The following is a 27450-nucleotide window of genomic DNA, read 5'->3' as shown; positions in this document are numbered from 1 at the left end:
AACATTTTATCAATAAGGTTGAATTTGAATTTCTAATATGATTGCCCTAATTATTTATCCTTTAGTTTATCCATTTATAAGAGGATATTTGTCTTAAAATTAAGAATTTTAATTTTATTTCCTAGAGTCTAGATCTGAATCACTCTATTAATTGTACTTGCTACAGATGAGATAAATGCCAACTATGAAAGACCACCTAGTAACATAATAATGAGTACAGGAATAGTTTAATTATTTTAAATCTTCAGGAATTCAATTGCTTTTTTTAGAGTTTAAGGGTTCTCTCTACCAAATCACTTTTTATATATTTATTAACTAAAAATAAAATATGTCAATTTGCTGTAATTCTCTATTGGAATGTTGGTGGAAGGCTAAAAATAGTTCAAAAATAATGGGAAAAAATAAACATAGATAGGTGATTTGAAGCATATGATAAAAGTTGGAAATAACCAAGATATATTCTTCTTTATAGATAATATTTTCTAGACACTTTAAGAAACACCAATAACATTTTATTCATAATAAAACTATACTAATTTTTACTCCAGGTAAATTGATCTGCTTAGTTTGACCACAATTAATTTCAAACATCAGTTCTCTACAAATATTTTCAACTCTTTATTTCTTCTGTAAATGCTATAATCTATATAATTAAAATATTTTAAAAATCGTTGCAATGATAATTTTTACTTAATTAAAAATGTTCACAGGTTATTACTAGAAGGGCTGAAGAATAGTACAGAAGGTAGGGCTCTTGCCTTGCACATGACCAACCTGGGTTTGATGCCCAACATCCCATATGGTTCTCCAAGCACAATAAGGAGTCATCCCTGAGTGCACAGCCAGGAATAAGCCCTGAGCACAGATGGGTGTGACCCCCCAACATCCAAAGTACAAGTCATTATTTTGACTAGAGGTCATGTGCTAGCAGTTACTAGAATACTAGCAGGTTGTTAACAAATATATTTATTTTTCATATTTCCATGTTTTTACCCTGTAGTAAATGAAAAGTTTTGTGATTTCTCTCTAACTACAGAGTTTCATCTTATTAAACTTAGTTTTCATATAATAATTTAGCTATTTATATTTTACATAATGTAAAATATATAAAAATATTTATAGAAGTTTGATTTTATACTAAGAAATATTTTAAAGTTTAAAACAATTAGTAAATTCTTAAATGTAGTAGATTGATAATGCACACATTGCCTTTTTCCTAAAGGGAGATTAAGTTTTTAAAAAGTCAATGAACAACAAAATACTACAATAGTAAAATACTATGCTACTGAAGTGTGTCACTATCATTGTGCTGCTCTCAAATTCCTGTGCCCAGTTAATGAGAATCCTCAACTGTTTGGTGGGTAATTGACTAGAATGACTATTAGAAGAATAGGCATCTAAGTGGTCTATGGTGGTTTTTTAAAAAAGAATTTTCTCTAAAGCAAAATATACTCTTATTTTATTTTCTCTCTGTTTAACCTTAGGCTTAAGATTCTCAAAGATCACTTCACTTACTCCCTTTATGTTAACATCTGCCGGTCACTCTTTGAAAAAGATAAGCTACTTTTTTCCTTTTGTCTAAATATAAATCTGCTGCTACATGAGCATAAGGTGAATACTGTTTGGGTTGTTAAGGGGGAAACATAAATAAATCAATTTACTAATTTGTATGGTAATTCTATAAGGACTATATATAATATTTGTAATAATTATTACTGTTATTATAGTTAAGGAAAGATATTACAACTAGACTAATTTTCACAGAGGCAAAAGTAAGCAGTTTATTATGTAACCATTACTTAAACAGTTTCATCTTAGTTTAAAATAGTTTCTCTTAGAATGTCACATAAAATGCATCTTAATTAGATATATTTATATATAAACTATATGTATATGTGCACCAAGTATGAGTGTAGATGGCAATATTTTTAAGAATTGTGCAAGTTAATCAGATGTAAAATTTTGCTTGGCTGTGTTTCAAATGATCATTTTATATTCATTTAAGATACAGGGAGCACGTCTTTTTTGTTTTTTACTTTTTGGGTCACACCTGGCGATGCACAGGGGTTACTCCTGGCTTTACACTCAGGAATTACTCCTGGCAGTGCTCAGGGGACCATCTGGGATGCTGGGAATTGAACCCGGGTCGGCCGCGTGCAAGGCAAACGCCCTACCCGCTGTGCTATCGCTCCAGCCCCAAGTAGGGAGCATTTTTTATGCACCATTATAAAATTCACAGTTTTATATACTCATGTGTTTAAGATTTATTGATTTCATACAATTATGCATTATTTTCTTTCTGAAGGAGTCAAAGTTGTATTCTTAAACTTCTTATACAATTTCATAGGGTTATGTTAATATATGTTATGAAAAATATTTGAAGACATGGAAAGCTTGTGGTTTTCTGTCCTCAAACAAGTTTTAGAGCTAATAAAACTCCAAGCCATGTCAGGAAAACATTCAAATAGGATATATTCATATCTTCATTTTTGGATTTATAATTCTGAAGGAAAGTATTAAGAAATATCTTAGATGAATTATTTTGAAGTCTGATTATCATAGATACATTGATTTCTTATAAATAAATATTAAACTATATCAATAGGAACCACACTGAAATTTAAAAATTTATTATTGTTAACTGGTTGTAAATGTACCAAGTATATAATAAACTCCTTTCTGATTCTTCATGTAACTTTGTTTTACAAAGGTTAATAAAGCTGAGTGGAGATTTCTGCTAACTGGTGGCATTGGTCTAGATAATCCTTATACCAACCCTTGTACCTGGCTTCCTCAAAAATCCTGGGATGAAATATGTAGATTAGATGAATTGCCTCACTTCAGATCGATTCGTAAGGAGTTTGTTCATTTAAAGGATGGTTGGAAAAAAGTGTATGATAGCCTGGTATGTTTTTAATCCTCTCAATTATTGCAAAACTTTGCACTATATAATGTTATATAATTAATAACTTTTGATTAAAACAATATTTATATAAACAACTGGCCAAATGTTAAAATCCAAGTTTAATTTACATTTCCCTCTCTTTTAAAATTAGCGATTCTATTTGAATAATTCTAATTTCTTGAAATTTCATGACATATTTTTATGATTATTTTAGACTGACTTTCATAACATAGCTAACATTTTACAAAATGGTGTTTAGATTTTTCGAATGTAGGGATGCAAACTAAAATATTTTCGTTTAAGGACAAGGCATTATTTTGCTAACTGGATACTGTTACATTTAACACACATCACAGTTTTCCTTCTGGGACACTTAGAAATTGTTGCATTCTCTCAAAAATCTCTTCCATAATGGCTAAAATTTTTCCAATTTCTAGTTAAGCTTTATAGTCCTTTGTTTCTGCTCTCTATACGCTTAGCTTTTCTTGGGTTGAATTTGTAAGAGCTCAATTTGGGGAGGTGGAACGAAGAGCAAAAGCTTCAGATAGATGAAAAATATTTCTACTTGGTTGCATATTTGAAGTGAGATTAAGCCTACATATAAATTCAATTATTTGGGGCACATCTCTTTCAAATATTTCCTTATTAGTATAAAACTGTTTCCTAAAGACAAATAGTTTTTTGTGAGTACTTTTTTCTAATTTGAAGTTAAAATTTTACTTACTATGCCAATTAAAGGAGCACAAAAAACCATTCCTGAAATATCAAAGGTACAAATATCTATAGTTTCAAAGTTTACCAGTTTCCTAGAATCTGGGTACTGCTTTTATGTAATTTTAGTAGCTCTCTCTATTTGATTCCCTTCACTCGGGTACAATCTCAGATAGTCTTTAATTAAAAGATACAAAAATGTTCAAAAAATTATAAACAATACCTCTCCCCTTTTGTAATATATGTTCATTTTTATAGGTGATAATAGTAATGGATTGTAATACCTTTAGATTAAAAATGAGAAAATGAGCTAGATGAACATTTGTATTCATAAATAAGTTTTTTGTATTAGTATTCACATTGATATTAACCTACAAAAATGTCCTAATTTTTATGACTATATGGTACTTTAAATTTTCTTTTTATTTCACATTTCATAAGCTTTTCCCCACCCCAATGAATTTGTATTAGCTATTTTAATTTTATTTACTCATTATTTATTTTTTGAAAACAGTAGAAAGTTTACTATGGGGGAGGAACTTGAAGAGAGGGGCACACTAGGACAATGGTGGAGTGACAGGGACACAGTGAGGGTGTGGGACTCGAGCGTCTTGTGTATAAAATCCTACCAATAACAATTTTGTAAACCACATTGCCAAAAATGAAATTTTAAAAAGTTGTAAAAGATTTTAAAAAATAAATGTATAAGTTAAAATATTGGGGTTTTTTTGAGAAATAACCTCCCAAGTGACATTGTATCATATCCACTATAATTTTAGGAACCACATCATGAACATTTTCCTGAGGAATGGGAAAGTAGAGCAAATGAGTTTCAAAGAATGCTTATCATTCGTTGCTTGAGGCCAGACAAGGTAAATGTGGATTTAATAAAGTAATTTGCCTTCTAGTTCCTTTGCCACTGTCCAGCCAAACAACACTTCTTGGCGCAGCCCTAAGGGTGCTGGAGGAACCTGGAAAAAGAGCCCCACTGCCTTCTAATGCAGCCATTTCCTACAAACTTGTCTGTTTATTAAAACCACATGAAGTACCCTAGCATATTATAAAGTTTCACTTATTACCGCCAGTAGGAATTCCTGAGAGCAGAGCCAGGATAAACCTAGTGATTAATTGGTATTATAAATAAGATATATATCCTTAGTATTACATATGTAATATGTGTAATATTATATATAATAGTATTGCATATATTATACTAATTCTTACATATAATTATTATCTATAATTTTATATATATATATTTACATGTAGCTCTTATGCTTTTAAAAGAGCAGTTTTCCAAATCTGGAATTAACAAACCAGAGGGAAAAAAACAGTGTTAGTTGAGGTTAATGTTCAAGCTAGTAAGGAATTGATTTTGTTTCCTTGTAACCCCTCTTTACAACAAACATATATGTTATTTATCACACATCATTTATTATGCACTGTGTTCTATAATATATATTATAATCTATACTAGGAAAATCAACCCTGGACTCTAGCTTACAATATAAATACCAATTCACAGATGGGCATCGTCATTTATTAGCACATGCTGTTGTCTTTCTACCTCTTTGCCCTCAAATCCCAACTCCTCCTAGTTGTAAGAAGCCATAGTTGTCAGGTTATTTTAATATATTAGTTTGGAAAAGGCGAAATGCTCACTAAATCACCTGTATGCCAAAATGAGACAAGTTTGCACTTTCCTTTAGAATATAATAATTTATTGTATTTTACTGAGAAAAGAAATACATAAAATGAGTTAGCACTGATATGTGGTCTTATGACCATTTACAAAAATGAAGAGTCTCTGACCACAGTTCTCACCTTCTGAAATGTAAGCAAAATGCAAATGAAATAATCTTTTAATAAGAAACTTGTCAAATATGAGTTATGTTTCTCCAGTATCATATAATCCCTATAGGAGCATGAAATAACTAGAAAATCATAAATGGAAGACCAGAGACTTCTTTCCTGCCTTTCAGATTATGGTAGCCTCAATTAGTCTGTAATTTTGATACTGACAGATTTCATCTTACAAGCCTAAGGCTGACATAACCAGATTGCAGCTGCAAACCCAATTCTGTTGCCTTGCAAACTGAATTGTTGCACAACTTTGTTTTCTGGGGAGTTATACTTAAGCCTGGGAGCAAATAAAACTTTCTCTATTTTCACACTGAAGTTTGCCTGGGCTCAGCGCTGTGTCTTCCAATTCTAACAGAATACTCACTTCACATCCAAAATGTTTACTCCTGTACAGTACCAGATACCAGCTGGAACCACCCACAAAACAGGCCCCTAACAACTCAAAATGACTGAAAGGAACATAGGCTCTTGAAAGTCCTGTGCTTTAGTTTTGTTTGTTTGTAAAGCTGTAGTGTTGTTTGTAAAATTCTACTTTGGAAGGAAAAGGGCTTGAAAAACATTCTATTTTCTTTGTTAGTTGTTGTTGTTGTTGTTGCTTTAATTAAATGAGAAAGTACTGGCTCTAGGAAATGAATAATGAGACAAGCCAGAACAACTTTAAAACAGGCAGTTGAGATATTTTGTTTTTTTTGGGGGAGCCACACCTGTCTGTGCTCAGGGGATATTGCTCAGGACTGACCTTTGGCTATGCTTGGGGCGCCAACTGTGGTGCCAGGGTTTCAAATCTGAGTCGGGACTGACCTTTGGCTATGCTTGGGGCGCCAACTGTGGTGCCAGGGTTTTAAATCTGAGTCAGTGGGATGCAAGGCAAGTGATAAAAGTGCTTTAACCTGTGTACTATCTTTCTAGCCTACTTGAGTTTAGTGACTTGCAGTAAGCTTCGTGTATTTGTCCAAAATACCTGAAACTGAAATCACTTATCTTAAAGTGAACTTGGTGTATAGATGAATTTACTATTCTGTAGTTTCTGTTTAGAATTTCTACCATTATAAATCTCATCCTCATAAGAGAAAGCATTTTAAGTTATTTGGCCTTTTGTTTGTTTAGCCTGGTGCCTATTGCAACCAACAACATATGTGTCAACTTGTTAACAGGTCCTATCAATTTTCACTACACTTCTGAACCATTGCCACATTCAAATGTATTTTAAGAGGCACTGGAGAAGGATTTTAAAATGTAATTTAAGCCAAAACAGTTCTTTGTATTTTATTACTTACCTTCACACCCTATGTGACATATGCACATCTTTAACAGAGTTGGTACTTTTTTAAGCCATTGTGACACAGCAGGGGTTTTTACTTTATAACTTTGTGTGATCAGATGTTCTATTAAAATACACAAAGTTTAGAAATACTTATAGAATTTTCCAGAAGGCATTTCTTATTTTTAGATAACTGACATCTACAAATTGTTCCTATAGTTTGTTCTATGTTTAGAAAGGTCACAGGCTGGTGAGTTGCCTATGTAATTTGTAGCCTTGTATGTACACATGGTTTCCTCTTCAACTAATAAACAGATGTTCCACTGGAATGATTTGGGGGTCTTTAAAAAATGCCTTGTCCTCTTGTCACTCTATTTTTCCACTTTTCTAATATATGGGTGATTTTTTTTAACTTTGTGTAGTAATACTTGTTTATTAAACCTGTCTTTATTGTTTAGCTCAGACCTGAGTCATGATTAACTGGCAGCATCACGTGGATACAGCCCCTTCATCACAAATAAGAAATATATCTAAGGCTGTATATCAGCTAAACTGATTAATTGAGTTCAGCTCCAGCCTTGGAGTCTCATAGTGACCACCAGGCCTCAGAGTTCTGCAATTTGTCGAATGTACTTCCAGAGAATGTCAAACATGGAATCAGAAATTTTATGCACTGTAGCTTTGTCTGTGTTGTACAAAATAGCTGCAGTATAATGTGTTTCTCTTTCACAGTGCTTTTTCCTTGCCTTCCTTCAATTTTCCCCCTTGGTGATATGACTTCTTTCTTTATATCTGGTATTGTATAAATCACACCAACATTTCTATTTTGAGTTGTGTAATTTTTAGACATAGTCAAAATGTATGTAAAGAGTTAAGGTGGATACTTACATTCTGTGTCCATGTGGACTGAGTATTCCTCCATTTGAAGACTGCAGTCACTGACCATCCACCTTTTATTATATAGATACTTTATATTTTTCATTTCTGTTAAATGATCCCTTTGGGTTTCCACCAACAATGTATATAGGGTTGAAGTCCTTCATTTTAAAATACCTTTTAATCTAAATGTTTTAAGGTGCTAGGAAGATCTTGAATATTCTTTCAAATATATTATTTTTTCTTTACAGGTGATTCCGATGGTGCAAGAATTTATCACTGGTAGATTAGGACGCCCCTTCATTGAGCCACCCCCCTTTGATCTAGCCAATGCATTTGGAGATAGTAACTGCTGTGCCCCTCTGATTTTCATACTCTCCCCTGGAGGGGACCCCATGGCTGCCCTTCTCAAATTTGCAGATGATCAGGTACCTTAAAGTGATAAGGTTATCTGATATTAACTTTTTCATTCAGGTGTACCATTGAAATCTTAGTATTGATGAAAAAGTAAGCACTTATGACAGGAGAAAGGAAAGAAGATGGGAGGGAGGGGGAAAAAATAGAAAGGGGGGAGGAGAAGGAAAGAAAGAAATAGATCAGGAATTAAAGATATTACATCCAGGACTTGCTCAGGATGGGAGAGGTGTGCTGAAAGCAGACTGTAGGTTGATCACGATGGCCATCCAGTTCCTCCATTGCAAACCACAACTCCCAGAAGGAGAGAGAGAACAAAAGGGAATGCCCTGCCACACAGGTGGGGTGAGGGAGGGGAGTGTTAGCGGGGATGGGAGGGATGATGGGGTCATAGGTGGAGGAGAGTGGGCACTGGTGGAGGGATGGGTGCTCGAGCATTGTATGACTGAAACACAGGCATAAAAATATGTAAATCTGTAACTGTACCCATATGGTGATTCATTAATAAAAAATAATAAATTAAAAAAATAACGATATTATATCCAGGATCTACAAATGAATTGTTACAGAACATACAAATGGTTTATTACATAGTAGAAATAAATTTCAGGAAAAAAATCTACAAAATTCTTTAGAGACTTAAATAAGAATTAGGGGCTTAATGTCTTTTTCTCTTAAATTTATGTGGCCAAATTAGTTTAAATATAGTAATTTAAAAGTATATTTGTCCCTACTTTGCTTTTATAACTTTGGATTTAAGAATTACAACATAATAGCTGGACTATTTTATCTCTTCCTCGTGTTAAACAACTCCTTAAATGTTTTTCTATTATAAGTATTTTCACCTGATGATAAAATTATCCCTTTTTACTGGGGTTTTTCTATCTGAACCGACTTTTATTTAAGTGATTAAATTACATTTCTTGTAGCTACATATGTTTGACACTCTATAGGATACTACTTAAGTTTTTATATATGTGATATTTCATTCTTATAATGATAATATTAATTCTTTAAAACATGATTATAAGCAACATTATCACTGTTCCTGCACAGGGATATGGAGGAGCAAAACTTAGCTCCTTATCTCTTGGTCAAGGCCAAGGGCCCATTGCTATGAAGATGCTAGAAAAAGCTGTAAAGGATGGAACCTGGGTTGTTCTTCAGAATTGTCACCTTGCCACATCTTGGATGCCAACCCTTGAGAAAGTTTGTGAGGTAAAGATTTAAGTTAAACTTTATTAGAGTACACATTCTCCAATATACTTAGTGAAATACATATCATCTAAGTAATGTCATGCCAGTCCTCAGATTTGGAAGCTGCAGGTTAGTGGTGTGAAGGATTGTAGGAAGGAGGGCCACATACTGGGAAGCAGAGGAAGAGGAACAGTCAGTCCTTGCCATCCCCTTCTTAATAGGAATGATGGCTTATCCATTGAGTCAGAAATCAACCTATTCCAAAGGCATGACCTCAAGTAGGGAGTAAATCACAGGTCAATAGACATCAATTAAGTGTACACCAGTGGACCAAAAGTAGCAAAGAAATACTGAAAAATGATATTGATATGATCACTCTAAATCAAAAAACTTTAAGACACAGCTTTTCTTTAACTTCTTGCTTACTTAACCAGTACCATGCCACAGTGTGGTAGCCTGAAACCTAAAGATTATTTCTCCCCTCCGCCTTGGCATGGGTCGCGGTATTTTTTTATTTGTTGGTAGGCAGAAATTCCAAGAATTGTCCCCCTTGTAGCTCAGCTGAGTTAAACAGGAAACCTGGCACTTGCTTTCAAGGGAGTAAATGAGTCCATTTGGACGCCAGTTCCCTTCTAATTAAAGAGTTCTCGAGCTACTAAATATCTCTTTGGATATTTAGTTTTATTACTTGCACTATTACTTGCATCTTGGCTAAAACTTTGAGGAGTGCATTGTATTTTCCCTGTATGCTCTTTGCCATCTTTTTGTCCATGTCTCTCACTGGAATGTGAGCACAATGAAAACAATGACTTTGTTGTGTTCTGGCCCATAGGGAAAGTCAATAAATACTTACTGAATTAAAGAATAACTATTTAGTCTCTGTTTAAAACCTCTCAATGGTTTCCTATTTCATTCAAGACAAAATTCAAATTCTCATCATGATTTTTAGCACACTTTTTTGGGGGTGGAAGGTGAGAGGGCATCAGGGAGTACATCCAGCAGTAATCATGGATTACACCAGCCTCTGGCATCAGGGATCACTCCTGGAGGGGTTCTGGGGACCATATATGGTGCCATGGAATGAACCCAGGTCAGCTATGTCCAAGGCAAACATCCTCTCCACTGTACTGTCTCTTGATCCCCCTTAACACTTTTCTGACCCTGTAACTCCCTCTTCAGGTTTTGTCTCTGGTTACTTTTCCTCTAGATATCTATGCTCTAGATATCAGAATTTCTTTTAATTTAGTTGGTATTATATTCAGCTTCAAGAATTATAGGTTGTCAAAATAGACATAATTTGGAGACCATAGCAATAGCCACTCATCCTGTGGGCCGTTTATTAGATATTTTGTATCCAAGCCTCTCCAGTGCCCTTCTGCATCAAAGCCATTCTCGTGAAATTTTTGAAGTGTTTCATCTATGCCTTTTAGAGAGTCACATGGAAAAGAATAATATGTTTTTTTCTTTTTGGATCACACCCGGCTATGCACAGGGGTTACTCCTGGCTCTGAACTCAGAAATTACTCCTGGCGGTTCTTGGGGGACCATATGGGATGCTGGGAACTGAACCCCTGTCAGCTATATGCAAGGCAAATGCCCTACCCGCTGTGCTATTGCTCCAGCTACTGTTCTAATTATCTGGCCCCTGCAGCATTCTCAATAGTGCTGAGTGTTCTATGACCTTCAATAGTGAAGATCTGCCTATTCCCTTACTCAAATATCACTGTGATTTGTGATAATGCTTCACAATATACTAGTTCCTACCAACTTTACAAATGCTCTTTTTTTTTCCATACTTTCTTGGTTTAGTATAGATTTATCTGAATGTGTTGTTCATTTTCACAGACTGGCAGGAGCAAGAAGAAATTATTCTTAATCTGGCCATAGCTCAAAGAATTATTTCTGTAAATATTTCAGCAACATGAATAAAGATATGAGACTTTGGGGGAATATCCTAAGTTTTATGGTGACCAACTCTAAATTATAAATTCTGCCTTGGCAAGCTTTATAGTTATATAATTTAATTGTATATAACAAGATGACAATATTTTGTGCCTTTTTGATAAAGTGTTTTGTTTCAGAGAATCAGATTTTTGGACTTTGTCTTAATTTGAAAAAAATGAACTCTGTTGTAAAAGGTGTTTCTTTCCTACCCATACATAGATGATCTAGAGATTTTTCTTGGATTTTACGTACCCATTTTTATTTGGCTTCTTTTCTTTCAGGAATTAAGTCCAGACACAACACATCCAGACTTCCGGCTTTGGCTTACAAGTTACCCATCTCCAAATTTCCCCGTGTCTGTGCTGCAGAATGGAGTGAAAATGACCAATGAAGCACCGAAAGGTTTACGGGCTAATATCATTCGATCATACCTGATGGACCCGATCTCTGACCCTGAGTTCTTTGGCAGCTGCAAAAAGCCTGTTAGTAATGGCTAAGTCTTGTTACCTTGGCCCTGTAAAACAATTCAAGTGGCCCCTGGTGATCATGTATGTGTGTGCTGAGTAAAACTACAAATTAAATAGGCCTCACTGCACTGCAACTGCGGTGCAGTTGGTTTTGATTACTGATCATAGACTATGCTGAAGTCAATTTTATTAATATTTTATTTTAATTTTACTACCAGCCTCATTCCTGTCCAACTGAGATTTTGGAGGGAGTCATTAATAATGTAGCTTTCTATTTAGAAAGTCAGCTGTAAGCCATTCCCAGTACAAATCTGCAAGGTTGGAGAATCTTGTTTCAGGATATTAACTGAACCCTTTGCTATTTGGAGCCATATCTTTAAATTAAAACATAAAAATATTTCCTCCATATAACTATAATGGGAGCCAAAATGATTTTACTTCTTTACTGATGGGACTCATAAGGGTCTTTTTTAGTGTCACCAGGCAAGCAGGGAAACCACCCACTGCTTTCATTATTAGAATTCTGTATGTGAATGTCTGTGACCTAAAATTGTTTCACAGTGTTTCACCATAATTAAAAATGGAAGAGTTTCCTTTTAAGAGGGGTTATGAACCTTGGTTAAGTTTTTGCCTTCGAAAACCTCTTACTGTGGGTGTTAGAATATATTTTAAGAATACATCATAAGAAGACATTAAAAAATAAAGAAATGCTTTGATTAAACAAAAGTCTTGGGGACTGAAAAGAAGAAAAAAAATACGTGTATTTAAAATGAAGTCAAACCTTATCTGAAGCTATTGAGACCTGCCTTATGACTTGCTTTTTTGTTGATTAGACCTAAGAGAGCAGGTTACTACCAGGCAGGTGGCGAGGGCATCTCTACATAAGAGAGCTGGGCGGAAGCCCTTTTGCAGAATTGTGCTCCTTTCTTCTGCATCCAAAGGTCTCTCCAGGGCGATCTCACAAAGGAGAAATTCATTTATGAGCCACTGTAACCAACCAAGACCAAAACTCATCAGATGCTGAAGCAGCACATTGTAATTTTACTGCTTTAATTTATATTTGGAAATAATTTTAACCATGCAGAAAAGTTTTGAGTATAAAAGTAGTAAAAGGAACATAAAGGAACATCCATGTGGGTGTCTCCACCATGCACAAAAGGTCAAGTTAATGATAAAGGATGAAAACTAGACCTTCGGAGATGCTAACCTATCATCTGTTGATGTCTGATTATGATGCTGTTCACCTGAAACTTATATGTTACAAACAAAATTCACTCTAGAAAATTCTTTGGAACATCCCAATACCCATATTCATCTCTTGCTAATATATATACTATTTTCAGGAAAATTATATATATACACATATATATTATATCCCTTTATCCCTAATTAAATACATCATTGATAGTTCTTATAAATATAGATATTCTCTTACCTCCCAGTACAGCCACTAGATCAGTAAATTTAACAAAACTATATCCTATTGGGCTGGAGCGATAGCACAGTGAGTAGGGCGTTTGCCTTGCATACGGCCAACCCGGGTTCTAATCTCAGCATCCCATATGGTCCCCTGAGCACCGCCAGGAGTAATTCCTGAGTGAAGAGCCAGGAGTAACCCCTGTGCATTGCCGGGTGTGACCAAAAACAGAAAAAAAAGACTATATCCTATTGTATCTAATCTACTGTTGTGCTCCAAATTTGTCAGCTGATTTGGTAGTTATTGAGTTACTATTAAGTTTATTGTTTCACTACTTTGCCTTCTCTAACCAGGTACATTTTCTCTTTTTTTGTCTTTAATAGCACTGACATTTCTGAAGACTTCCTTTCCTCCTACCCCCTAAATATTTGTATAGAATATATTTCATTTGAAACGTGTTTGATATTTACTAAAAATTAGATTTAGAATATGCATTCTTTACCAGAAGTCCACACGGATGAATTTGTCATCATAGTATTAATATTGGAAGGTAGCATATGGTACCTGTATATCTTTCATTGATGATGATAATTTTGATAATTTGGATGAAGCCCTATTTGATTTTTTTACTATATATTAACTAATTTTCCCCTTGGATCTAGTCATCTGTAGAGAGATTTTAGGGGCAGAGATACCTTGTTCCCAAAATTCTCCCCCAAGGCATATTTACTATTGGTTGGTGATTCTTTGCTGACCCACTTATTTCCTGTGATGATTTCAATTCTTGGACTCCCTCCCTATTTGACACTGGCCCTATACCCTCAGCCACAACCTTCCATTTGTTCCCATTTAGTTACTCATTATAAGTATGAGTTATAAATTCTTTTATTATTTTTCTAATACCTATAGTTTATTACTTTATTTTCCTTTTTCCAATTGTCTCAGATGTGGCTCGCACTAGCTCCTTCAAGTTGACTCCTCAGACATATTTTTGGTCTCCATCATTAAAAAAAATATCTGTCTGGCAGAGGTATCCACACTCATCTCTCTTCACTCCTGCTGCTTTTCTGAAGAATAGGGGTTCTTTTTGAGTGGCATAGATATGAAAACTCAAGATCTGAATGTTAGATGAGCTCATTGTCTTTGGTTCTTGGCCCTTTCTTTACAAGGAATAAAAGTATTTACATGTGCTCATACACACTTCTGGACATATAAGCAAGTGCATGTGCACATGTACCCTCAAATACATATTTTATAAGTAATGAGTTCAAATGAATATGTCTCATTTCATCCACCTAGGGTTCTTTCTTGATCTATATTTGGATGTCTCATTCTTTCTACTTTATCTATATTTGTACATCCTTTCTTCTACAGTGAAAAACTGACTCCCACAACATCAACACATTTACTGACTTGTTCAGTTCTCTAATATACTAAAATAGTTTTAGCATCAGCACAGCACATTTAGTTTCTCCTCCCTCTCTAGTTAAATTTATGTCATTTTGCTTTAATCTCCCTTTCAATTTTATTCCACAGGGGAACCTTTCCCTCTGCCCTTTACTAAAACTTTTGGTAGCCTCATAACTTTCCTGGTTACTCTCAGGTAATAAAATCCCTTTAAAACTCAAATCCAGCCTTAATTCAGAAATCAGAAAATAAAGTACAATATTGAAATCCAAACTTTAATGTTTATTCAAAATGTCAACTTCATCTTTCCTATGCCTTCTCTCGGGATGGAGTTGGCATTTTTCCTTCTGTAACTCCTCCGGTGGCTGATAACCAATGATGCCACACGTGGAGTGTGTGTGTTGGTCAGGTGGGAAGGGACAGAAATTCTCTTTCTGTGAAGCCATGACCTGGAGCTCTCTGGACTGTACTTAGATTTGGGGCCTAAAACAGACTTTTTTCCTGGGTGTTTTCTCGTGGCTTCTCTTTCAGCTACCCACAGGACCCCTCTGACTGTGATACCATCACCGGGGGCCGTGCTGCTGCTTCTAGTGGCCCTCATGCCCCTCAGCCTTTGTTTTCCAGCTTTCACTATATAGAGGCTCCTGTTGTGTTTTCCTCACCCCGGAACACAAGTTCTCTTGATCTGGAAATCTTTCAAACGACCTGTAACAACTGATATTCCTGGTGTTGGAGGTGGAACAGTCATTTCCCTCTCACAGTCTCCCTGTGCCCAGAGATTGCTTGATTCTCTCAGACGTGTATCACACACTCTTCCACTCCACTCTGGGTGCAGGGAGCACACATCAACTCTAATTTCCTCTTTCTGGCTTGGACAGAAGATAAACTCCATGCACCCTTTTCTCAGCACGTAGGAGGTGCTGTTTCCAAGAAAAATCTCACAAATCTTCTGCCCAGTTCTAGTTTTACCATCCTCTACCCTTCTTGTAGAAGGTACAAATGATATTTTATAATTTCTGAATTGAGGCTGTCATTGGAATTTAACCTGACTGTGGCACTGTTTATGACCTGAGAATAACCAGAAAAGCCATAGGGAGGCCCAAGGTTCTAGTCCAAAAGGTTTTGAAGAGCAATCTAATTAGTTTGAACTATTCCCTTTGGAATTTCTCTTGGTGGTCTGGGATCTTACATTGGAAGTCATGTTTTTTACATTATAACTCATCAGGTGGAACCTAAAAAACTCTCTCACATTATATATATTGAGTGAGTTTCCGATGTTTTTTGTAACCCTGGTGCACACAGCTGTGTGCAGCCAAACATGAGTGGAAATATGATGGGAATAATTTTGCATGAATTGACTTTGGAAATATACTCAATACTGGTCTAGTTATATGTTATGAGTATATTTATAAGCAAAAGAAATTACTTCATTTTCATTTTAGACTGCAAATTATAACGCATTAAGGGACTAATAATGTGGCAGTATTTCTTCTTGTTACAGGAGGAATTCAAGAAACTGCTTTATGGCCTCTGTTTCTTTCATGCCTTGGTACAAGAAAGACGGAAATTTGGACCCCTGGGGTGGAATATTCCTTACGAGTTCAATGAGACTGACCTAAGAATCAGTGTACAGCAACTCCACATGTTTCTGAACCAGTATGAGGTATCATAAAAATCACAGCAAGGGCATTACCTGTCTTACTTTATATTACATTGTGCTTATTCAATAAGTAGGGACTTCTGATTAATTTCACTCTTATAAAATGAGTAGCAGGGTAGTTCCTAGCAGTTAATATTAAGTGGTACTTCATTATCATAATTGCTATAGTAGGAAATTATGATGTCATTCAGCTTGTTCAGGAGCTAATATTTTATTACTTATTTGGACATATATAAAAAGTTTTCACATTATATTTAATTCGAAAAGGATTTCAGACCAAAAAACAACCAAGATTGAAAATGGAAAAAGCAAATAGACTGATTGCCTTTTGTTCTGGAGTATGACTTTATTTTTATAGAAATGTCAGTGTAGTAGTATTCTAGATTTTGGGCCATTTGTCAGGGGAAAACAAACTATTTAAATCCTTGATATAAACTTAAAGTATAGATTCTGGGTAAAAGCCAAACAGCCTAATGTTGTTACTTCAACCACTTTATTCTCTTTAGTTCTGAACACACATATAAACAGAGTTTATGGCAATACAAGCTTCCTCTGTTACTTGTCTACTAGCTGGAGTTTTTATTGTTTTTATACCTATGAAGAACTTCTTAGTAAGTCAGCACTCGTGGCCTATGGAGTTATGGAACTTTATAAAATACAGAGCTTTATTTGACTTATTGAACATTAGAAATCTTTAAATCAGTTTATGGGCTACTGGAAAATTTTGTCTTTGAAACTCTTGGTGAATTATGATTATTTTTTCAAAGCCTTACAAATGAGAAGTCATCAAATTTCACATAAAACAAAGAGGAGGAATAGAATTAAATAAATATTCAGAGCTTATATACCATATTGAATTTTTCGACCTTGAATCTTTTTTATATAATTTATAGTTTTTAAAATATGTTTGAGATAGTTAACCTGTTCTCCACAACCCTCCACCAAGAAAAAAAAAAGAAAAAATCTATATACATGAGTTTATTTATGTAGGATTTCATTCAAGGGCCAGGATGCTGATCTGCAAGAAGATTTTGTGACTGGGGTTTAGGAGCACCTGGATGGTAGCAGTGAGAGGCCTCTTCGAAGCAGTGTCACCTGAGCCCTCTGGAACAGGGCCCTGGTCTCAGTGCATGCTGCCTGGCCCCCGTGTCGGCATCTGCAACACCCCTGCCACCGTGCTAGGGCCACCTTTCACCTTTAATTAATTCAATGCTGATGTGGACAGTCTGAAAGAAACTTAAGCCACTAACACCACTCCATGGATGGTACTACACTGAGCAACAGCAACGCAACCCAAGACTTTGGGTGCTTGAGCAATATGAAAGACTGTGACAGTTAAGATTTTGGATTTTGAGTGCATAGATCTTTTGAGAACTCATGGCTGCTTCTCCCAGAAGGGAGCATAAAATGAGGCCCCTATAACCATGCCACAGTACTCCATGCCAGGCTGTTTTCACTCGGGGCACCCCAAAGGGGGCGGGTGAGAGCCCTCCCTGCCCCAAGGGACCTAGCCCTGGCAGCCAATCTCCACTACCCAACCGCTGCCACACTCAAGGCCACTTTCCACATGCTCAGGCCGAGCCTCACACATGAGTGAACATATTCCTGGACATATCATCATAGAGGGAAATAAATATATATGCCTCTCAGAGAGACTGGCAAACTACCGAGAGTATCCTGCTCGCACGGAAGAGCCTGGCAAGCTCCCCATGGTGTATTTGATATGCCGAAAAACAGTAACAATAACAGGTCTCATTCCCCTGACCCTCAAAGAAACCTCCAATTGTTGGGAAAGACGAGTAAGGAGAGGCTGCTAAAATCTCAGGTCTGGGATGAATGGAGACATTACTGGCCCCCGCTTGAGTAAATCAATCAACAATGGGATGATAGGGATACAGGGAAGAAATATTCCCAGGCATTAATAAGTATATATGTTTATATATGTAATAGTATATATAATATACTTTATATATATACATACACACAAACACACACACATATATATGTATATATATATTTATTTTTACAAGTCTCACAATGGCGATGTTACTGGTGCCTGCTCGAGCAAACAGACGAGCATTGGAATGACAGTGATACAGTAACAGTGATATATATTAGATGGACTAGTGGAATGCAGTGGATGACTAAAGTGAATATTGGCTATTGGTGAGCACCAATTATCAATAGTAGGAGAGAGGGCAAAAGACTTGAAAAGAGCAGCCAGACAAAAGAAAAGTAGGCGGAGCATGCTGAATAATTAGGAAATCTTCCAACCTGTCAAGCATTAGAGAGAGTAAATTAAATGTCCATTGGATATGTAACAGGAGTGTTAAATGCTGGACCCTAAACCTGCAAAAATAGTATGGTATTTAAATGGCTTGTTTAGATATGTCCTACTATGTTTCTCTTTGTTCATTAGCAAAAAGTAAAGCATTGAAATGTGTTAAATCCAATAGCTATGTGGATTATTAGCTATTTCACTTTCATCTAGAATATTTTAACAACAGACAGGACTAACTGAACTGTTTTTCTGTTAAACTGCTATTCAGCAGAGCTTTCCATTGCTCCAGCATGGTAACTTGACAAATCTGCTGCACGTGCATCATATCAATTCATTAGAGGTTTAAGAGGAATCTTTTGAGGAATTTCAATTCAGTTTCCTTCATAATAGTAAATCTAATGTAATCCTCCAATAAGCAGCATGCTTTCTTAAAACATAATGATCTAAGTTTTTACAAATTAAGCATTTAGAATTAAACTATCTCTCGTTATATTCATTAAATCTAGGTTGACAGCAGTTGTTTCCATCAGGAAACTAATTAGAATCTAGAAATCAAATGGAAGAGTGATATACTAACCTGTATTTGTGCATGATAATACGTTTGTGGTTCCACAAGAAAATACAATTCTAGATACTCCTAAACATATCAGAACATGCCCTTCTGCTTTCTAAGTAGGCCAGTGGGTCACTATTGTAATGGAACAGAGGTCTGTATGTTCTGATTCTGATTTATATGAAATACAAATAAAGCTTGGGTATGATGGCGGGGGAGGAATAAAGGATTTGGGAAGTATATCACAGACCTTGGAACTGTATTCTTGCCTACTTATCTCTAAACCCATCCAAGAATATATAAAGAAGAAAAGGAGTCCCATTTGAAGATGAAATTGTAGCAAAGTACAGGCCCTTTCAAGAAATCATGTACCAATAGGAACTTAACAAAACAGTAAAATTTCATGAGTTTTGGGGGTGAAAACCAACAACGAGCCCTGATTCCTAATCAGATGCCAGGTGCCCTTGAGGCTGATGAACTGATGTGTTTTGTCAAAAGTTATTTACTAAAAAGTGGGAGATAATTTTGAAAAGAAACAGAATGAGGAACATTTTATTTATGGTATCCTATTTTTATTTTCCACTTATATTCTTTATTTGCATGAAGATAATAGAACCACCATTCTCCTGACCCTTAAGCGAGTCTTCTGGGAGTCATCGGCACTAACCTGATTTACCTTCCTGCTGCTTCTTATCTTCCTCAGTTTCTCTCCCGCACCTGTCCTCTGCCCTATAATCACTGTCACTGTCGCTGTCATCCCGTTGCTCATCGAGTTGTTCGAGTGGGCACCAGTAACGTCTCTCGTTGAGAGACTTATTGTTACTGTTTTTGGCATATCCAATACACACGGATAGCTTGCCAGGCTCTGCCGTCCGGACAGCGGTTGGGCTTTCGCCTTTCACGTGGCCTACCAGAGTTTGATTCCTCCGCCCCTCTCGGAGAGCCCGGCAAGCCCTATAATGTTACCATAATCTGCTTCTTCAGTCTCTGGTAGACTCACAAAAGAGTCTGATGTACTTTTTTTATGCTTCTGAGACGACACATATTTTCCTTTTACCCTAAATGTATTTTTCTGCCTTCCATCCTTTTCTATTTTGGGAAGAGTTTTACTTGAATTATTGAATAACCAACCAGATTCAGGAACAAAATTTGTATACCCATAGCCCATTTTCTGTACGCCATTTTAGCTCATAGTCACTGTAGGCAATTTTCTGTTAAGAAATCTTATCTCCTTGGACTTTTGTCCAAGGACAAAACTTTTTGTCCTAATAATATACTTGCCAATTTTTTTTCTTTTTAGATCATACCTGGCTCTGCACAGGGGTTACTCCTGGCTCTGCACTCAGGAGTCACTCCTGGTGGTACTCGGGGGACCATATGGGATGCTGGGAATCGAACCCGGGTTGGCCTTGCACCTGCAAGGCAAACGCCCTACCCACTGTGCTATTGCTCCAGCCCCTACTTGCCAATTTTTTTGTACTTGCTCATCATTGCTGTTTTCCTCTCCCTTACACATTCTACTATAGTGACCACAAAAAGTGCAGATACATTACTGAGTAGAAATGCAATTGCTTTGTTGTCCTTGTGGGCTTTTTGTTTGTTTGCTTTGCTTTTTGGGTCACACCCAGCGATGCTTAAGAGTTACTTTTGGCTCTGCACTCAGGAATTACTCCTGGCGGTACTTGAGGGACCATATGGATGCCAGGAGTTGAACCTGGGTCAGCTGTGTGCAAGGCAAACACCCTACCCGTTTTACTATTGTTCCGGCCCCTGTTCTTGTTTTGGTAGTGGTATTTGTGTGTGTGTGTGTGAGAGAGAGAGAGAGAGAGAGAGAGAGAGAGAGAGAGAGGAAGAGAGAGAGAAAGAGAGAGAGGGAGAAAGAGAGAGGAAGAGAGAGAGAGGTGGGCAGTGAGGCGGGGAGCACCTTTACTCTCACCCTCTCACTTTCATTCTATCTTCACCCCACAACAACCAATGACATGCTTTATGCATATCTGCCCAGGGAGTTCCCTGTGTACATCTTGATACACATATATGCACAAATTTTTAAAAATTGTATTTGCAGGTTCATTTTCAGCTTGCACTTTTCATTCTGCATATATTGTGTACCATTCCCAAAATCGAGATCTTTCTTGTAATGGCTCCATTTCCTTTTCATTGTCAAGACTTTGTTTTGGTTTTATTTTGATTTTGCTAGGAAGCAGTGCCAGCATGAACAGCCTCATATAACCAGGGATACTAGTTGCTGAATTTCACCTGCATTATCCGCCTGCTCAGTGCCCTTATAACAATGGAGCAAGGAAGCCAACCCGACAAGAAACTGCTGCTTTTTTGAGATCCCAGCCAGTGGCCCTGGGCCTCTGGAGAATGAATTCCCCAATTTCATTGGTCCTTGTTGTCACCAAACTGCTGCAGAAACAAACGTTTACCCATCAGCTCTCATGGGCATGTTGGCAGGTTTAAACCTAGTTTACATAAAACAAACTGTCTCTCCAGAGCTCGGTTAGGTCTCAGCATCACAGTGCCTGCCTGAAGACAGCTAGTCCATGCAAGCATAGTCCGCATGCTCGACTGTCTATACTACCCATTTAATTTGCACATTTGATCTCTTACTATAGTTCATTTTTATGAGATGGGGACTGTCCACAAGACAGACCAGAAAGCTACATGATGCTTTAGTTCAGACTCCCTTTGCCTTTGCAGTTGGGAGATTATAAATGTGCTGGAACCCTCCTTCCCAGTCCACTGGATTTCTCCACGTCATCCTGAACACTGACACATGCTCTGCTATGTCCCACCTCAGTTTCAGTTTACCAAGTAGCAAGTCTCATTTCCAACTCATGATTCAATAAATTTCCCCTCTGTAATCACAACTACCTTCTCTTCTTTAGTGCTATTTCTTTGAAGAGATTCTTCAAATTGGGGTCACCGGAGTGTAGGAGATGTATGTATCCATACACACCCACATACTTTACCTTTTCACCTAAAGCCACAAGGTCATATAAAGCACAAAAATGATGAAAAAATTCTAAAGTAGAAGACTGTTATTTTTTAGTGGGAGGTATTTTTAAACATTTATATATTAAGTATCATAAGCACCATAAAAGTTAAATGCAGTGAAAATTGAAAACATTTCCAAAATTTAGCTATCATGCCAATTCAGAATCTTCATAAAGTTTTTTAACAGTAAAAGAACTCATTTAAAATGTTGAAAAACAATGAAGATAATTTAGCAATATAAAAATTTAAAATATTTAATAAACATCTAAGACATCAATACAAAAATAAAATTGGAAATGCCTTCATTATTTGTTAATTATCCTCTAAATTATAGTTTTGAGGCCACACCCAGCAGTGCTTAGAGGATGCTTTTGTTTTGTTTGGGGCCACACCCTTGGTAGGGTACAGGAAACCTTATGTGGTGTTGGGATTTAATCCAGGTTCTCTGGGGTACAAGTACCTTAACTGATGCATTATCTCTCCCACCTCTCCCCTTAAATAAAATGATCAGCTTTGTTGAAACCAGTGAGAAATATAATTCTTTATACTGCTGGTCTTTATACTAAACATATTCTATACATATATATTCTTAACATAAATTAAATAGTAATAAAAAATTAAAATTTTTATATTCAAAAGTTTTAAGTTGGTGTATTAAAATATCATAAAATATGAACTAATAAAGTTTTTCAAAATCTTTAGAATAGTCAATTCATAAATAACATAAAAGTAAAGTAAAACTTTTAAAAAAGAAAAATCTCAGGTAAGACTCTAGAACTAAAGATATGCATATGAAAAAATATGAGCCTCTAATAATTTAGAAAATAAAAACTAATACAATATTCATTATCTTTGACCTATCAGGTTAGCAAAGATTAAAAGAGCTGATTCCTAAAATTGCTATGATCCTTCAGAAAAGCTGTCAGTGATATTAACAAATTGCTTTATAAGCTTATTTACTTGACAATTTTCCTTACAGTAATGTGACTAAGTTATCATTAGAATTTTTTAAAATATGTACATAACGGAACAGCTTAGCACTATATTTTTAGAAGCAACTGAAATGCTATATACTAGAAGACAGTTATTTAAGTAGTGTTATCAAGAAGTCATGAAATGGTAAATGATACCAATGTGAGACCTAGTGAGTTTTTTTCGCAAATTGGATATATATATAGTATAATTCTAATTGTCAATCAATATATTGACATTTTTATGAAAAAAAAGTGCTGAATCAATCTCATGCTGACTTATATGTATTTTATTCTCTCCAGTCATACTTGGAAAACTAAAGGGTTAATCCTGGCAATTCTCCATCCAGTGATATGGGCCAGTATCTTTCCAGTCCTGTTTTTTTAAATTATTATTATTATTATTTTTTATTCAGGTGACATTTATTTACATTACTGTATATGTTCTAGGAGAGTTTCTCACATCTCTTTGAAAGTAGGTTGTCACACCTGGCCTATCTCTAAGGTACTAAAACCCCTTCACCCGTTGCATCCCCTATGGCCATCTACTTGGCCAAACCCAGTTCTGCAGTTTCTGAGTGTCTCTGCATCGGAAGGTTTTCAAGAATGGATAGCAGCCTAATTCACTGTGTCTGGCATATAATTGGCATCACTTGTTGTTCAAATGGTGCATTCACAAATTAATAAAGAAATCCTATTCTCTGCATTGACTATATAGAAATATCACTCTGCCCCCCCCCCAAAAAAAAAGTCGGGGGAACACTATAGGGGCATTACCATGGCTACAAAGAAGGTAAATAAGGGAATATTGTGTTGATAAACACATTTAAAAAAATGAGATGTTTAACTTTATATATGATCAAACAACATCAATGAAACCAAAAAAGCCACCATTCTGTAGAACGTGCTAATATGAATGCTTAGCGGGTGAACTGACTTGAGTTCTTAATTTCAGGAACTGCCTTTTGATGCTCTGCGATACATGACTGGGGAGTGCAATTACGGTGGCAGAGTGACTGACGACTGGGACCGGCGCACGCTGCGCAGCATCCTGAACAAGTTCTACAATCCGGAATTAGTTCAAAGTGAACAATATAAATTTGACTCAAGCGGCATCTATTTCGTTCCTCCCTCTGGTGATGTAAGTTCAAGAGAACTAGAAGCAGCGAAGCATGAGATTCTTGTTCCTTTCTACAAGGCCTTGTTTTCTAGTAATGCCCACATGGTCTTTCTTCAGGCTCACAGGGACAGAGCAAATGCACAGATGGAATTTATGGCTTCTCTTCTGCTGAAATATGACGAGTATCAGAAAAGTTCCTCACCCAAAGGAACTTCCTCTAGATCTGAAGTTCTATTATCATGAATTTAGTTTTTTGGGGCAAAAGACATTAAATGTTACATTAAAAGTACTTTAAAATGTAACTCCTGAGATGGGATTCCAGAGTGTTGTGAACAATATTAGTTCATATTTATATTATGTTTAATGACTTAAAAAGCGGTTACATACAAACTCTGTAGAGCATCAAATTAATACTGGTATTAGTGTTCTGTTCCTTTGACAAATGAGCAGGCAAATTGTCTGAAATTGAATCAGTCACCCACAGCTACACAGGTAGAGATTAACAGAGCCATTGTTCCCTTTTGCTTTTATCTTCAGCACTGTCTAATGGGAAGATGTGGGGTCTGCCTTCTGATGATCACACAACAGACTCTCTAAGGACTGCTGATGTGTCCTTAGACATATCAGCACAGGCTGAAACAGTAAACAGATGACCACATGCTATAGACAAAATGAGAATAACTCTTAAAGCCTTTGCCTTTCATCCTGTAGGATTAGTGCTGGCTGAAAGTAGATGTTGGTAATAATGAAGAGTAAAATATGACCCAGAGTTTAGATCACTGATTTGGTCTAGCAAGTCACCTTGGGGACTAAGTGATAATTATCAAGTGTGAAAAAAATAAAAGTAGGTATATGACTGACATTGCCTAGGTTAAAAAAAATCATTGTCATCTCCCAATATATGTGTATATAAATGTCTATGATTATATCAAAATCATAAAAAGCTTAGGATTTTAATTGCTCATTTAAATAAAATGTTCATGGATATGTATGAAAAGATATGCATGGCTGGGCCAGAAATAGTACAAGAGGTAAGATGCTAGTCTTATACTTAGCCCACCCTGTTCAATATCCTGTGTATGATCCCTTAGCACAATCAGGGGTTATTCCTCAGCACAGAGCCCCCAAACTTTATGGGTGTTGTACCTCCCCTCAGCCCCCAAAGATAAGCATTGTTATTGTTAGTTATCTCAGATAACATATTTTAGGTGATATTCACTTTTCTGAATTATAGGGTTGTATTACATTAAGGACTAGTAAAGAGAGGCTGCCAGAATCTCAGGGCTAGGACGAATGGAGATGTTACTGGACCCGCTCGTGCAAATTTAGGATCAACGGGATGATAGTGATTATATTAAGAAATGAACAGAACAATCAGCAAACCAGAAGCAAAACATGTTATTGCAGCAAATTAAGAACAGAAGATATAATAATATATAATAAAATATAGTATGAAAAGATTTTTTGGAGGAAATGATTAAAAAACGTGATCAGGATATTTCTTTTTTTAAAAAAAATTTTGATCAGGGTATTTCTTTCTCCATTTAAAACTTCATTGCATTGAATGGTGCATTTTCTTTTTCTCTCTAAATGTGTCCCAATCTTTTTTCTTTTTTAAACTTTGGCTGAGGTTGAAAGAAAATGAAAGCATTACAGAGTCCAGTCTCATAGGCACATCCACTCAATAACTAGAGTATTGAAAAATGGTCTCTTTAAAGTGAAAAAGTTCTCCAGGATAATTGTGTAACCTCCTCACCCCTGGCTATTCATCTTTGCAGCACAAAAGCTATATCGAATATACAAAGACTCTACCGTTGACCCCAGCACCAGAAATCTTTGGGATGAATGCCAATGCAGATATCACTAAAGACCAGTCAGAAACTCAACTGTTATTCGATAATATTCTTCTTACACAGGTATGTGATCTGAATAGGATCTGGCTTCTGAGACTGGAAAGGCTGTTCCCTGAGCAGCTGTGTCCACACAGTTGAGGTCCAAGTACACAATTCTCTCTATAAAAGTGGAGAACCACTCCGGGGACAAGAAGTAAAAATAGAGACATTAAATGTGGTTTTAAACAAGAGTAACTAGTGTATGGGATATATTTCAGCCATCCTTTGTTGAGAGAAATCATTCTATATCGCTATGTTCCTTTGAAAATCTCTAAATATTCTTTGATATCATTCTGTTCCTAAGGTTATATTTTTACCTTTCTTGCATAAACTATGCCGACATATTTTCTATCTCATGCCCCTTTTGTAGAAAATTCAAAGGTTTCAGGGAAGCAGTGTGAAACTAGAATTTTGCCAATTTCATTTTCAAGCCACTTAGTAATTCAAAAACTTTTAAAAAGTGACTTAACTGTATTAAATATTCAAGAATATTTCATTTAATCTACATATAAATGAGTTTTGTTTCAGATTATGTGATTAAATGTTATAATTCCAGTAGTAAGCACAAAATGAGTAAAAATGATTTTAAAAAAATACACATTTGACTCTTGGTAGACTTTGTAGCAGAAATGAAACATTACAGAGTCCAGTCTCATGGCACTCTGTAATGCTTTCATTTCTGTAAGCCTCTCTGGTAAGACCATAAATGTGGAAGAGTATACCCAAGCATAATCTTCTAAAGTATCAGAGACCTCTGTTCCATGGTTATATGGTAATAGTTTACTAAGTGAAAAACATTTAGTCTTCGGAAGCTAGAGAAATAGTTTAGTGCTGGAAGGTAGAGCACTTGTCTTGATATGTGAGACCTCAGTTAAGCCCAGCATCTACCTGAGAGGAGCAGGATTAGGAGTGAGGATTAGTTTTAGCTACTCAGAGAGCCTCTCTTATGATCTTCCTTTGTAATATGTGCTTGGGTTTTTTTCTTATTTTTGTTTTTTAATTTTTCTAATCAAAGCAGTTCAAATGACAATAGATCTCTTAGTGATTCAATGGAATTTCAGTAAATCAGGGTTACTATTCAGCTAAGAAAATTATTCACTAATTTAATTCTAACCAATTTTATATATTTATGAAATTTTAGAAACAATAATAGTAGTTAACATAATAGTATATTTAGTATGCTAGCTCTGTTATTAGTGCTTTTTGTATATTAGTGGACTGCTTATAATAGTAGAAAATTGTCACTGTCACTGTTTCTGTCATCCCAATTTACTCGAGTGGGCACCAGTAATGTCCCTCATTGTGAGACTTATTAATACTCTTTTTGGCATATTGATTACACCATGGGTAGCTTGACAGGCTCTACCATGCGGGCATGATACTCTCGGTAGCTTGCTGGGCTCTCCAAGAGGGACGGAGGAATTGAACATGGGTTGGCCACATGCAAGGTGAATGCCCTACCACTGTGCTATTGCTCCAGCCCAGTAAAAAACTGACAGAAAAATTAAGTA

General features: G+C 36.0%; 1 protein-coding gene across 1 annotated transcript in view; it reads left to right on the top strand.

Moving 5' to 3' along the window:
* The window catches only part of DNAH7 (dynein axonemal heavy chain 7), a 270230-nt gene that overhangs the window by 216950 nt on the left and 25830 nt on the right, over nucleotides 1-27450 (top strand). Inside the window, exons 51-59 of the mRNA XM_055123217.1 lie at nucleotides 1485-1611; nucleotides 2711-2905; nucleotides 4396-4488; nucleotides 7868-8044; nucleotides 9087-9248; nucleotides 11453-11653; nucleotides 15964-16125; nucleotides 23883-24068; nucleotides 25826-25963. Coding sequence (XP_054979192.1) covers nucleotides 1485-1611; nucleotides 2711-2905; nucleotides 4396-4488; nucleotides 7868-8044; nucleotides 9087-9248; nucleotides 11453-11653; nucleotides 15964-16125; nucleotides 23883-24068; nucleotides 25826-25963 — 1441 coding nt within the window. The remainder of the gene's footprint in view (nucleotides 1-1484; nucleotides 1612-2710; nucleotides 2906-4395; nucleotides 4489-7867; nucleotides 8045-9086; nucleotides 9249-11452; nucleotides 11654-15963; nucleotides 16126-23882; nucleotides 24069-25825; nucleotides 25964-27450) is intronic.

Source organism: Sorex araneus, chromosome X (genome assembly GCF_027595985.1).
Source record: "Sorex araneus isolate mSorAra2 chromosome X, mSorAra2.pri, whole genome shotgun sequence".
Taxonomy (NCBI): domain Eukaryota; kingdom Metazoa; phylum Chordata; class Mammalia; order Eulipotyphla; family Soricidae; genus Sorex; species Sorex araneus.
This window is presented reverse-complemented; position numbering and strand designations above follow the sequence as displayed.